Here is a 15113-nt window from a genome sequence, read left to right on the forward strand (position 1 = left end):
CTTAGTAAAGAAATGTTTATGTTTTCTCATCCCAAATGTAAGTTCAAAAAGAGTAAAAGTGGGACTATGATCTCACCTTGAGTGCACGAGTAGTAAAGTACTTCAACAAGTAAACGTGTGCAAGAACAATGCTAGTCTTGACCTAAACAATAGGTTTGTATCAATAACGGTAAACACGATAGGTCAAAGATGTTCAATTAGTCCTATGGCTCGTTAAGACTCGATCTTAATAGCATGTGAATCAAATTGTCATGTTTCATGCAAGGTACAAGTATAAAAAACATGTTAGAACGATTGCACAATTATTTGGTTAAGTTTGATTAAAAGTCAACTTGGTCGGGTCAAAGTCAACAGAAAAGTCAACGGGGTCGGGTTGGATATCCGACAATTTTTCTAAGTTATATAACCATATATGAGCATGTTGGCCAAGTTTCATGTTAATCGGAGGTCCGTAGCATAGCAAACATTTTCATGTCAAATGACCAAAGCAAACAGCCAGTTTTAGCCAAATGGGACGGCGTCCCAAATGGCTAGACGGCGTCTCGATTAAAAGAGTGGGACGGCGTCCTCAATTCCTAGACGGCGTCTAGGTTAGAAAAGTGGGACGTCGTCCTGGGTATCTGGACGGCGTCCTGAGGTGTTTCCAGGCCCTGGTTGCTGAAACTCCTAAGTGCACGAATCAAAACTCAACCCAACACAATTTACAAACCGCAAACATTCAAGGCATGCATTTTATATCACCGGAAAGGTATTTTGACAAGGAACGCAACTATGCACTTTTTATCAATCAAACTTTCATTTACAACAACCAAAAACCGCAATCAATGCTCCTCATTCAATGCATACAAGTCATAAACGTCATTTAATGATTCGATAGCCAAATTACATGAACAATATGCCGTTTCGAAGGTAATTAAGCATACAACACAACCTAACACTTACAATTAACATTTCATGTCATTTAATGCATCAAAAATCCATTCCTAGTTCATGAAACCCTAACCAAAAATCACCAAGTTTCATAATCAAGTTTAAGAGGTTTCTTAGATCAATCTTTACATCCAAATGAAGCTAATGATACTAGTAACACTTTTAAAACATGCACATTAACAATCTAATAACATTTGATCATCCAAAATCAAGGGTTTAGCAAGTAATTTTTATAATGAACTAGTTACACCAAAAACAACAAATCGAGCATACAAATTACTTACACGACATCACAATGAGCCATAGACACTAATTAACATACTTTTAAGTCAAGAACACAAATTTAAAGGAAACTAGTGTTTTAGAAATGTTACCCAAACGAGATGAAGTTGGTACCAAAATGAAGAGGATGAAGAGAGGATCACGAATATGTAATTTATTTTGTTGTAAGCCTCCTAGATCGAATTTAGATGATGATTGAATGAATATGGTTTTTGGGTGTGTGTGTTCTTGCTAGAGAGAAAGAGAGAGATGGAGATGAAAATGAATGGGTGAAAGGGGTTTGACCCTTTGACCTAGTCAAGGGTTTGATCCCTTGTCAAGTTTAGTCCCTCAACTTTCGTTCGGGTGCGGGAATTACCTAAATGAGATAATTTAAAACGCGTATCAACGGGAGATGTTATAAACATATAACGGACTTTATATTAGTATAACGGAAAAGTAAATGGAAAAAGGCGGGATGTTACATTACCTACTCCTTAAAAGAAATTTTGTCCCGAAATTTAAGTAGGCGTAGTAGTCGTTGTTTCTTCCTCGAGATCTTGCGTTTCCGAATTCACGAATAGATGAGGATACTTCCTTTGCATTTGATCTTGTCTTTCCCAAGTAAACTCGGGTCCTCTTTTGGCATTCCAACGAACCTTGACAATCGGGATTCGGCTTTGTTTCAATGTCTTGACGGAGGTGTCCACAATTTCAACCGGTTCCTCCACAAAATGAAGTTTGTCATCAATAGTAAGTTCTTCGAGAGGGATGACGATATCGGGTTCGGCAAGACACTTTTTCAAGTTAGATACATGGAAGGTAGGATGAACGGAGTTCAATTGAGGCGGAAGATCTAAACGATAAGCAACGGTTCCAATACGCTCCAAGATTTCGAAAGGACCAATATACCGCGGATTTAGCTTCCCGCGTTTCCCAAAACGGATTACACCCTTCCAAGGTGCGACTTTTAACATTACTCGGTCACCGACTTGAAATTCAAGATCGTTGCGTCGTTTGTCGGTATAGCTCTTTTGACGACTTCGGGCCGTCCTAAGCCTATCTCGGATTTGAACGATTTTCTCGGTGGTTTCGTGAATGAGTTCGGGTCCGGTGATTTGCACGTCGCCTACCTCGGCCCAACAAAGAGGTGAACGACATTTGCGGCCATATAGCGCTTCAAAAGGTGCGGCTTTAATACTCGCGTGATAACTATTGTTGTAAGAGAACTCGGCGAGAGGTAAGTGCTTGTCCCAAGCTTTTCCGAAATCAACCACGTAAGCTCGTAACATGTCTTCCAAGGTTTGGATTGTACGTTCGCTTTGTCCATCGGTTTGAGGATGATATGCGGTGCTCATGTCTAAACGTGTTCCCAACGCTTCTTGCAATGTACGCCAAAATCTAGAAACGAAACGGCCATCTCGGTCGGAGATAATCGATATAGGTACACCGTGTCGGGCTACGATCTCCTTAATGTAAAGTTGTGCAAGTTTCTCCATTTTGTCCGTTTCTTTCATGGCAAGGAAGTGTGCGGATTTGGTGAGACGGTCAACAATAACCCAAATGGTATCATAACCGCCCGTCGTTTTTGGTAGTTTGGTGATAAAATCCATCGTTATTCTTTCCCACTTCCATTGCGGGATCTCGGGTTGTTGAAGTAGTCCGGACGGTCTTTGGTGTTCGGCTTTGACTTTGGAACATGTCAAACACTTGGAAACATAAGTAGCTACGTCCCTTTTGATGTTCGGCCACCAATATAGTTGTTTAAGGTCGTGGTACATCTTATTGGCACCGGGGTGAATCGAGTATCGTGACTTATGGGCTTCATCTAAAATAAGGCTTCGTAGATCCCCATAACTAGGCACCCAAATTCTTCCGGCGAAATATCGGAGTCCGGTTTCTTTAACTTCGAATCGGGAGGTGAGGACGTTCAAGTGTTCGAGAGAGATGTTTTCATCCTTGAGAGCCTCATCTTGGGCTACCCGAATTTGGCTATTAAGGTTGGTGTGAATGGTGATGTTTAAAGCTCGGACACAGAGAGGCACCGCTCTTTCTTTTCGACTTAAGGCATCGGCTACTACGTTTGCCTTCCCGGGATGGTAACGAAGCTCGCAATCGTAATCGTTCAAAGTTTCGATCCACCGTCGTTGTCTCATGTTTAGTTGCTTTTGATCGAAAATGTGTTGGAGGCTTTTGTGATCGGTGAAGATAGTACTCTTGGTTCCATAAAGATAGTGTCTCCACATTTTAAGTGCAAAGACAACGGCTCCGAGTTCGAGATCATGTGTCGTATAGTTTCGTTCATGAATTTTGAGTTGTCGAGAAGCATAAGCAATGACTTTCGTTCGTTGCATCAATACACACCCAAAACCATGTTTTGAGGCATCGCAATATACAACAAAGTCATCATTGCCTTCGGGAAGTGACAAGATAGGAGCGGTGGTTAGCTTCGTTTTCAAGATTTGGAATGCGGATTCATGTTCGGTCGCCCAAATGAATTTCTTTCCCTTGTGAGTCAATGCGGTTAGAGGACGTGCAACCAAAGAGAAATTTTCGATGAATCTACGATAGTACCCGGCGAGACCCAAAAATTGACGAATGTGAGTAGGAGTAGTAGGAGTCTCCCATTTGCTAATGGCTTCGATTTTCGTTGGATCGACTTTAATACCTTGGTCACTTACAACATGACCAAGAAATTGAACTTCCTTTAACCAAAATTCACACTTGAAGAATTTGGCATAGAGTTGTTCTTGTCTTAACAGTTTAAGCACAAGTCGGAGATGTTGTTCGTGCTCTTCTTCATTTTTAGAATAGATCAATATGTCATCGATGAACACAATAACGAATTTATCGAGATACGGTTTGCACACGCGGTTCATAAGATCCATGAACACCGCCGGTGCATTAGTGAGACCAAAGGGCATGACAAGGAATTCATAACTACCATAACGAGTTCGGAAAGCGGTTTTGGAGACATCTTCCCCCTTAACCCTCAATTGATGATAACCCGAGCGGAGATCGATTTTCGAATATACACAAGACCCTTGTAGTTGATCAAAGAGGTCATCGATGCGAGGAAGAGGATATCGGTTCTTAACCGTCAATTTATTTAGTTCACGATAATCAATGCACATTCGTAGGGATCCGTCTTTCTTTTTAACAAACAAAATCGGAGCGCCCCAAGGTGAATGGCTAGGTTGGATAAAACCTCGATCAAGTAGTTCTTGGATTTGACTTTGCAATTCTTGCATTTCAGATGGAGCGAGTCTATATGGTGCACGTGCTACGGGTGCGGCTCCCGGAATAAGATCGATTTGGAATTCAACCGGTCGATGAGGCGGAAGACCCGGCAATTCGTCGGGAAATACATCAGAATAGTCACTAACAATTGGCACATCATCGATATGCTTCTCATCGGACTCGACTTTCTTAACGTGGGCAAGGATCGCAAAACAACCCTTACGGAGTAGTTTTCTAACTTTAAGGCACGAAACGAGGTTGAGTCTGGTGCAACTCTTATCGCCATAGACGATCAAAGGTTCACCATTCTCGATAGGAATTCGGATTGCGTTAAGATCACAAAGAATGTGAGATTTCGTTTTGACTAACCAATTCATACCGATTATTACATCAAAGCTTCCTAGTTCCATGGGTATCAAGTCAATTTCAAATTCCTTACCCAAAATGTTTAACGTACACCCCCGGTAATATGTGTTGGCACTTAATAGTTTCCCGTTAGCCACTTCAATGGTATAAGTGGTATCTAATGGAAGAGGTGGAGTGCTAAAAGAATGAGTCAAAGTCTTGGATACAAAGCATTTATCGGCACCCGAATCGAATAAGCAAGAGACATAAGAATTGTTGAGAAGAAACGTACCCGTGACTAGTTCAGTGTCATCCCGGGCTTCCTCGGTGTTGATGTTGAAAGCTCGGCCGCGCGTGTTGGGGTTATCTTTCTTCTTTGGGCATGCATTTCTATAATGACCCGTTTGACCACATTCGTAACAAGTGCCCGTCTTTGGTGCATTGGGCCACTTTCGAACAACGGGAGTGGCACTTTTACAATCGTTGGCCTTATGACCAACTCCTTGGCACCGGTGGCAAATTAACTTGCCACATTCACCAAAGTGATGTTTGTTGCATTTGTTGCAAAGAGGTAGGTTCCCGGCATAACCCCTCTTGCCGTCGGAAGTGAAAGATTTCTTGGCAAAGTTGTTGTTGCTTGATTGGGAGGGTTCCCACTTTCTTTTGTTGCCGCCCGATTTATCCTCGGCCTTAGGTGCCGGAACTACGATTTCGTCAACCGTTTCAATTAGTTGGCGAGCCATGTTCATAGCGGCTTGATGAGTAGTGGGTTTGGATGACATCACCCCTTGTTTGATGCTTTTTGGAAGACCGAGCATGTAGAGCTCAATCCTTTGAGATTCGGGGTTAACAAGATTAGGACACATCAAGGATAGTTCGGCGAAGCGTTGATTATAAGCTTTAAGATCGTTTCCGACCGCTTTCAAAGCTCTTAGTTCTTCCTCAAGCTTTCGGGTTTCTTCGCGCGGAAAATATTCAACAATCATCTTTTCCTTTAGATCGGCCCAAGAGAGGGCATGAGCCTCATCGGTACCCACCGATTGAACATAGGTGTTCCACCATGTTAGAGCAATTCCGGAGAAAGTGTGAGTGGAGTATTTGACCTTGTCTTGGTCCCGACAACCGCTTATGCTAAAGACGGCTTCCGTTTGCTCAAACCATCGGGTGAGCACGACCGGTCCCCCGGTTCCATCAAAAGTGTGAGGTTTGCACCCCATGAAAGCTTTATAGGAGCATCCCTCGTTTGAGTTTCCGGCTCCATTGTTGTTGTTGTTGTTGTTGTGGTTGTTATTATTATTGTTGTTGGATGAGTGACCGGCCATGGCCGCATCTACGGCGGTGGCTATCATCCGTTCGAGAGCTTGTTCGGGAGTTTCATTGCGGCGTACACGACGAGGAGCCATTGTTCCTTCAAGACACAAGAATATCATTGATTAGTATTCTCAATAATACTAACCGTGATATAGAATAAAGATAAAGAGAAGTTTTTCCTCGACTCGCCTTAAATTCTTTATGTCATAATGTCGGAACGTTCATATGAGTCACCGTAATATAATCCCGGAAATTATATTACCCTGATTCATATGTGCATTCGACATCATTTCATATAGTCAAGGTGGCGTGTCAATCAAATTAAACAACGTGAGATTAAGATGAACTAAGAGTAGATATGAGTAGAAGCGTTCGAGTATAAATGCACAAGTAGTCAAGTAATTCCTACTTCAAGTCTATATGCCGGTTGTAGTCTAGACTCACCAATGTACCCTATGACTCGGGGTCGACACCAATGAACTCTAAATCCCTACAACCAACGCTCTGATACCATCTGTAGCGACAGATGGGGTAGAAACCCACCCAGTGCCTTTCCAGCTAACTGCTTGGTGACCACTGAGTGTACCTCAGACACTGATTTTACGGCCCGCATTTCTGCCAAACTGCCAACCCTCAAATTCCAAGGGATCGCAAGGGGTAAGAGCCAATGCTTCGTCACAGGTAACACTGTGAGAACCCCCTCTACGATTAACCCGCCAAAAAGCATAGTCCGTATGAGTGCCCGGCCTAACAGCCGGAGCGTGACTACCTTTACGGCTAAGGTTAAACCAGCTCTGATACCATCTGTAGCGACCCGACCAAATCGTCATTGACGGCGCCGTCTACTTAGGTCCCGTTACGTGGTCATAAGTCTTTAAAACAACGTTTGACCAAAAGATATGTCGCATTCATTTCAAATGTAAAGGTTGTTCAAGTTTACAAGAATAGTTCCACCACAAGTTACGATACAAAGTTTTAAGTACAAATGAAACTTATGCGACACAATTTAAAAGTATCCAAAAGACGCTCCATGTATGCATATATACTCGACATCCAATGCAAGTATCAAAATAATGAGCGGAAGCATGTATCATGTATCGTTCAAGGACCTGAGAAAAACATAGAAATCTGTCAACGAAAACGTTGGTGAAATCATAGGTTTAAGTAAGTAAGTACAAGTGAACCACAAGATTTGCATCAATGAAATAATAGTAATACATTCCAAAAGTTTGTTTCACGAGCACCCAATTATCAATGCTTAACATTTCCTTCCATTGAACCCCATCACTTAGTGCTAGAACATACACTGTTTCTCGAAAATATATTTCATTCGTAAACGGTAGCGAACCGTTTGAATGAGGGTTTGTCAAACCCATATGGATCCATACAACATAAGTTCTCGCTTACACCCGGCAAGTGTAACTAATGATAATCGAATTGAGGATTTTGTTCTAAACTCGTATGTAGAATGTTTGTTTTCCTGTACTTGTGTTCACTTAGTAAAGAAATGTTTATGTTTTCTCATCCCAAATGTAAGTTCAAAAAGAGTAAAAGTGGGACTATGATCTCACCTTGAGTGCACGAGTAGTAAAGTACTTCAACAAGTAAACGTGTGCAAGAACAATGCTAGTCTTGACCTAAACAATAGGTTTGTATCAATAACGGTAAACACGATAGGTCAAAGATGTTCAATTAGTCCTATGGCTCGTTAAGACTCGATCTTAATAGCATGTGAATCAAATTGTCATGTTTCATGCAAGGTACAAGTATAAAAAACATGTTAGAACGATTGCACAATTATTTGGTTAAGTTTGATTAAAAGTCAACTTGGTCGGGTCAAAGTCAACAGAAAAGTCAACGGGGTCGGGTTGGATATCCGACAATTTTTCTAAGTTATATAACCATATATGAGCATGTTGGCCAAGTTTCATGTTAATCGGAGGTCCGTAGCATAGCAAACATTTTCATGTCAAATGACCAAAGCAAACAGCCAGTTTTAGCCAAATGGGACGGCGTCCCAAATGGCTAGACGGCGTCTCGATTAAAAGAGTGGGACGGCGTCCCCAATTCCTAGACGGCGTCTAGGTTAGAAAAGTGGGACGTCGTCCTGGGTATCTGGACGGCGTCCTGAGGTGTTTCCAGGCCCTGGTTGCTGAAACTCCTAAGTGCACGAATCAAAACTCAACCCAACACAATTTACAAACCGCAAACATTCAAGGCATGCATTTTATATCACCGGAAAGGTATTTTGACAAGGAACGCAACTATGCACTTTTTATCAATCAAACTTTCATTTACAACAACCAAAAACCGCAATCAATGCTCCTCATTCAATGCATACAAGTCATAAACGTCATTTAATGATTCGATAGCCAAATTACATGAACAATATGCCGTTTCGAAGGTAATTAAGCATACAACACAACCTAACACTTACAATTAACATTTCATGTCATTTAATGCATCAAAAATCCATTCCTAGTTCATGAAACCCTAACCAAAAATCACCAAGTTTCATAATCAAGTTTAAGAGGTTTCTTAGATCAATCTTTACATCCAAATGAAGCTAATGATACTAGTAACACTTTTAAAACATGCACATTAACAATCTAATAACATTTGATCATCCAAAATCAAGGGTTTAGCAAGTAATTTTCATAATGAACTAGTTACACCAAAAACAACAAATCGAGCATACAAATTACTTACACGACATCACAATGAGCCATAGACACTAATTAACATACTTTTAAGTCAAGAACACAAATTTAAAGGAAACTAGTGTTTTAGAAATGTTACCCAAACGAGATGAAGTTGGTACCAAAATGAAGAGGATGAAGAGAGGATCACGAATATGTAATTTATTTTGTTGTAAGCCTCCTAGATCGAATTTAGATGATGATTGAATGAATATGGTTTTTGGGTGTGTGTGTTCTTGCTAGAGAGAAAGAGAGAGATGGAGATGAAAATGAATGGGTGAAAGGGGTTTGACCCTTTGACCTAGTCAAGGGTTTGATCCCTTGTCAAGTTTAGTCCCTCAACTTTCGTTCGGGTGCGGGAATTACCTAAACGAGATAATTTAAAACGCGTATCAACGGGAGATGTTATAAACATATAACGGACTTTATATTAGTATAACGGAAAAGTAAATGGAAAAAGGCGGGATGTTACAAATAATATTAATAACTATTTTTAACTTGTAATTACTTCTAATATTTAATGTTACAATCTATTATTTATGTAATGTTTACTAGTTATATAATATATAATTAAATATTTTTATCATATATATATTACAATATGCATATAATATTAATTATATATAGTAATCATATAAATTTATTTTAAATTTCACTTAAATGATTTTATATCTTATTTCACTTATTCAATTATAATGTTTAAATTATATTTTAAAGTTTCAAATTATTATATATATAATTACATATATATATATATATATATATATATATATATATATATATATATATATATATTATTAACAACAATTGTTCGTGAATCGTCGGGATTAGTCAAGGTCACATGTCTACATGAACACAGTTCAAAGTTTTTGAGACTTCAATATTACAGGCTTTGCTTATCGTGTCGATTTCATATTAAGATTAAGTTTAAATTTGGTCGGAAATTTCCGGGTCGTCACAGTACCTACCCGTTAAAGAAATTTCGTCCCGAAATTTGATCAAGGTCGTCATACTTCGTGAGTTAGGATTCACAGACCTTTTATCCAAGGGCTTACAAAAACCTGTATACAAAAGCCTAACAGTTAATAATATATACATTGTATTTCATACAAGTAACTATTTGTAATAATAATTAATATTAATATTAATATTAGTATTATATTATATATAATTTTCATTTATAGTTAATTACTAATCGCGTGGAACTTAGCGAACAATAGATTGGAAAGATGAAAATGTTGCAATTATCGGCGGTAGAAGAAGAAATGAATATTACGATTGACATCGAAAATTTGAAAGATATTTTAGTTTATTATTTTTCAGACAAATTCTTTGTTGATAAAGTTACAACTATAAATAATTTCTCAATTCATATGTCAGAAATCAATGAATTGTGTTTTCTACTACTCCGTATTAAAGCTTATTCGTGCAAAATAAGTGTTACATTTTGATTTTATTACTATTATAATGCTTATTTGCATTTCATCATTTAACTTTTCACTTAGTATATATATCGATCATATCATAATATTCTAGCTATTAAATTGCTATCATAAATTTTTTTTAAATAAACCCGCGAATTCGCGGGTCTTTAACTAGTTAATATTTCAATGTCTAGCATACGGTTTATCAATAATTGGTTATCAAATTAAGAGAATACATCTTTTAATTGAGTTCTTTTGGCCCCCTCATTGTAAGTGTTCAAGCTTCGTCGCTGGTCAAAAATAAATTTCAATATATATGAAATACATATTTAAGTAATGCAAAAAAAAAAATAATTTTCAAACTATTTAGTATTTACCACAATGAAAAATAATAAGTAAGAGAATCTTTTTACTTTTCGCATTGCACATGCCATTCTGAAATCTGAAAACAGTTTAAAAGGTAACCAAAATATGGGATTTAAGTTAAGCCCATGGGCCATGAACAATATTTGTGAACACCCAAGCCAACTAAATCCATATTAATCTCACGCACTATCCTACTCCTCAATACTCGTATGTTTTTCTCTGCAAATTTTTAACTTATACTTCCACAAGCCTAAACAAATAACCACGCTAATTAACGCATTATTCTTCACATAATTCTTATCTCTGCCAATTACAAAAAAATAAAATAAATAATGAGTATTCTTTTTACGTATTATTTCTTGTTTGGATGGAGAAAAGTTTCCGAATGGTAAACTTCTACTTAATTCTCGATCTAATATTATGTGTTGTTAACATTATAATATTATGTAACTGCATTTAATATTACACATGTTAACTAATGAAATGTATGCAGCAAGAAGCTGATCAAGAAGCTTAAGCGTCGTATGAATGTGTTGAAGATTAAGAAATGTCCTATTACAAGTATAATAAGAAACGATGTTGCACAATTGATTCGAGATGGTCAGTCGTTGATAGAGTATGTTTTTTTCAAACTTCATCATTTTGCTATTCTTTCCTATATCTTTGGAGTACAATATAAGAAATTGAAATCAAAAACAGAGAGAATGAGATTAGTTTATTATTGAGATTTGTTTTAATATTACAACAACAACAACAACAAAACCCAATAACACCTGAGTGGTGTATGGGGGAGGTGAGATGTAGACAATCCTTCCCTTACCCGAGAATAAAAACAGGTCATTTCACCACCCAGAAAAGTAGAGAAAGTCATCCCTGTCTTTCTTCGACGGATAAAGAGATTGCTTCCGAGTAGACATCCGGCCAAAAAGTAGGAAATTTGTTTTTTTTTTTTAAATAAAAACTAAGAAATAGTAGGAAGAAAAAAAAATAAAATAATAGTAAGGATAAAAATAAAAATAAAAAAGAAAATAAAAATAAAAATAAAAAATAAAATAAAAATAAAAATGAAAATAAAATAAAGACGCCATGAAAATGGTAGAATCAGATTTTCATGGGTTTAAAAGTCTGCCTGAAAATCAATTTAGGCTATAAGCGGCAGTCAAGACGCCACTTAATCGACGCTTGGTGTTGCCTCAATAAATAGAGCCAATGGGCCTTGAAAACAGAAACAGAAACACGAAAGGCATGCCAGGTGGGCGTTGTTGCGCAAGCAAGGGGCCAACCACCCGTAACAAACCAAACACCACTCATGCATCATTACGGTAGACATCCCCGAAGACACACAACTAGAAGAATACCAATCAAGCTCAGGAGCAAAGAAAGATCGTCCTCAGCCATAATGACCCCAGGGTGCACCGAACGATACGCACACACACACACACACACGTGCCCCCTCCCATACCCCCCCCCCCCCCACACACACAAATACATAAACCTATATACATGCCAACAAACATCCGTACATAAACATAGCTACATACCTACAAGAAACCATACCTACATACATACACCAACAAAACAACCAAAACAAGCATACATACATAGTCAAAACAAACATATAAACCTTCAAAAACAACCTAACATACATGCATAGGCAAGACATACATACATAGACATAAATGCCTACACTACCAAACCTACATACATACATCCATAACTACGTACATACCATGCATACATACAAACAAACAAACCTACATACATACGCCAAAAACCAAACCTACTCGTCAACTAGTAATAGTAGTAGTAATAATAAACCTATATAATAATAATAATAATAATAATAATAATAATAATAATAATAATAATAATAATAATAATAATAATAATATTAATAGTAGTAAGTAATAGTTAATAGTTTTATTATTAATAATACAAATAATATTAATAATTAATAATAATAATAATAATAATAATAATAATAATAATAATAATAATAATAATAATAGTAGTAGTAGTAGTAAATAATAATAGTAATAGTAATAATAGTAATATTACAAGTACTAGTACTCCTAAGAGTAGTATCGTAGTAGTAGTAATAATAATAATAAAAATAATGCTAAAACTAATAGTAATAATAATAATAATAATAGTAGTAGTAGTAGTAGTAGTATTAATAATAATAATAATAATAATAATAATAATAATAATAATAATAATAATAATAATAATAATAATAATAATAATAATAATAATAATATAGAAAAATAATAATAATAATAATAATAATAATAGTAATTATAGTAGTAGTAATAATAATAATAATAATAATAATAATAATAATAATAATAATAATAATAATAATAATAATAATAATAATAATAATAATAATAATAATAATAATAATAAAAAATAATAATCCTAATAATACTACGAATAAAAATATTAATAATAATAATAAATAATAGAAAGTAACCGTACTCGCCTATTCTAATTCTAGCCCTCCACTCACCCCTATCAGAAGTCATGTCCTCAGTCAACGAAAGCTCCCTCATGTCGAGCCTTAGTCTATCCATCCACCTACGAGTAGGTCTACCCCTTCTCCTTACGCCATCGACCGTGAGTGCCTCGACTCTCCTAACTGGGGCAGTATGTGGTCGCCTCATCACATGCCCAAACCATCGAAGCCGTTCTTCTCTTAGCTTGTCGATGATGCTACTCACTCCAAGGTTTTCCCTAAACACACCATTTGGGATCATATCTAACATGGTTTTACCACACGTCCACATAAGCATCCTCATTTCTGCCACTTCCATCCTTCTCTCTTGGGCCTTCGTCATAGGCCAACATTCTGATCCGTACAACATGGCAGGTCTAATTGCCACCTTGAAGAATTTCCCTTTCAATTTGAGCGGTATCTTCTTGTAGCACAAGACCCCTTTCGCTGCTCTCCACTTCAACCAACCTACCTTAATACGATGAGTCACGTCCTCGTCTATCCTCCCCGATTTGTGGAGGATCGAACCTAGATATCTAAACGAATCTTGTGGATGCAAGATCTGGTCTCCAATGCTGATATTCCCTCCAACATTTAGTTCATCCTCAGTCCTACTGAAATTGCACTTAAGATATTCCGTCTTTTGCCTACTGATTCGTAGCCCATTTTGTTCTAAGGCCTCCCTCCATTGTTCTAGTCTTCTATTAAGCTCATCCTTTGATTCCGATACCAGTACGATAACATCGGCAAAAATCAGACACCAAGGGATGTTCTCTTGTATTCCTCGAGACAGCTCATAGAGGATCAATGCAAAAAGAAAAGGACTAAGGGCTGATCCCTGGTGCAAGCCTACTTCTATCGAGAAATACTCTGTGTTTCCCACAGGCGTTCGAACACAGGACTTCGCCCCATCGTACATATCCATAATAGCTCTAATATATCTACTTGGGATACCCCTAACATTAAGGGTCTTCCAAATCAGCTTTCTCGGTACGCTATCATAGGCCTTTTCTAAGTCTAAGAAGGCCATCTCTAGACCCTTCTGTTTCTACCTATACTTCTCCATTACGCTTCTTAAAATATGAATTGCCTCCATCGAAGAGCGCCCTGGCATGAAACCAAATTGGTTTTCTGAAACCGTAGTTACACGTCGAAGTCTAGTCTCAATCACTCTCTCCCAAAGCTTCATAGTATGACTAAGTAATTTTATGCCTCTATAATTACCGCAGATTTGGGCATCCCCTTTATTTTTGTAGATGGGGATAATCTCGCTGAGTCTCCATTCTGTAGGCATTTTGTAACATCTAAGCGTCTTATTGAAAAGACACGTCAACCACCTGACACCATCCTCTCCAAGGCACCGCCACGCCTCTATTGGAATCTGGTATGGTCCTACAGCTTTGTTTCTACCCATCTTTCATAATGCTAATCTTACTTCTTCCTGACTGATTCTCCTACAGAAATTATTGTTCTGGAATTGTCCTATTCCCGGGTCCTTCACCCACGAAAAGAGATGAAAAATACCATTCCCATCTTTTCCTAATTTCTTCTTCCTTCACTATGGTTTGACCAACTTCATCCTTGATAAACTTGATGTTATCTACATCCCTCCTCCTACGGTCCCTAGCTTTTGCAATCCTGAAAATATCATTTGCTCCTTCTTTAGAGTCTACTTTCCTATACAAGTCTTCATACGCTTTATCTTTTGCACGGGCAACGACCTTCTTAGCTTCTCTATTGGCTTCTTTATACCTCTCTTCTGCCCTAGTTCTCTCATCACTTGTCCTGTCCCGGCACGTAATGAGCTCCCTAAACCTCAGTTGCTTAAGCACAACTTTGGTTTGAACCTCATCACTAATCCACCATGATTCTCTACCAGACTTATGTCCTCTCGATGTCCCTACTGCCACCCCTAAGGTTTCCTTGGCAACATCTCTAATAGTTGATGCCATACTATTCCACATCTGGTCTGCGTCCACTTGAGTAACAGTATCCATTCCTGCCTCTACTCTTTCCAAAACTGACGCTTTAAAAGTTTCG

At 37.8% G+C, this 15113-nt stretch overlaps 1 protein-coding gene across 1 annotated transcript; it reads right to left on the reverse strand.

Annotated features, from left to right (window-relative positions):
* Positions 1 to 14536: 14536 nt before the first annotated feature.
* Positions 14537 to 15070, reverse strand: LOC139842572 (uncharacterized). The gene has a single exon (XM_071832694.1). The coding sequence runs from the start codon at positions 15068 to 15070 to the stop codon at positions 14537 to 14539; it is 534 nt and encodes a 177-aa protein (XP_071688795.1).
* Between the last annotated feature and the right edge of the window lie 43 nt (positions 15071 to 15113).

The sequence above is a fragment of the Rutidosis leptorrhynchoides genome, chromosome 4 (assembly GCF_046630445.1).
Source record: "Rutidosis leptorrhynchoides isolate AG116_Rl617_1_P2 chromosome 4, CSIRO_AGI_Rlap_v1, whole genome shotgun sequence".
Taxonomy (NCBI): domain Eukaryota; kingdom Viridiplantae; phylum Streptophyta; class Magnoliopsida; order Asterales; family Asteraceae; genus Rutidosis; species Rutidosis leptorrhynchoides.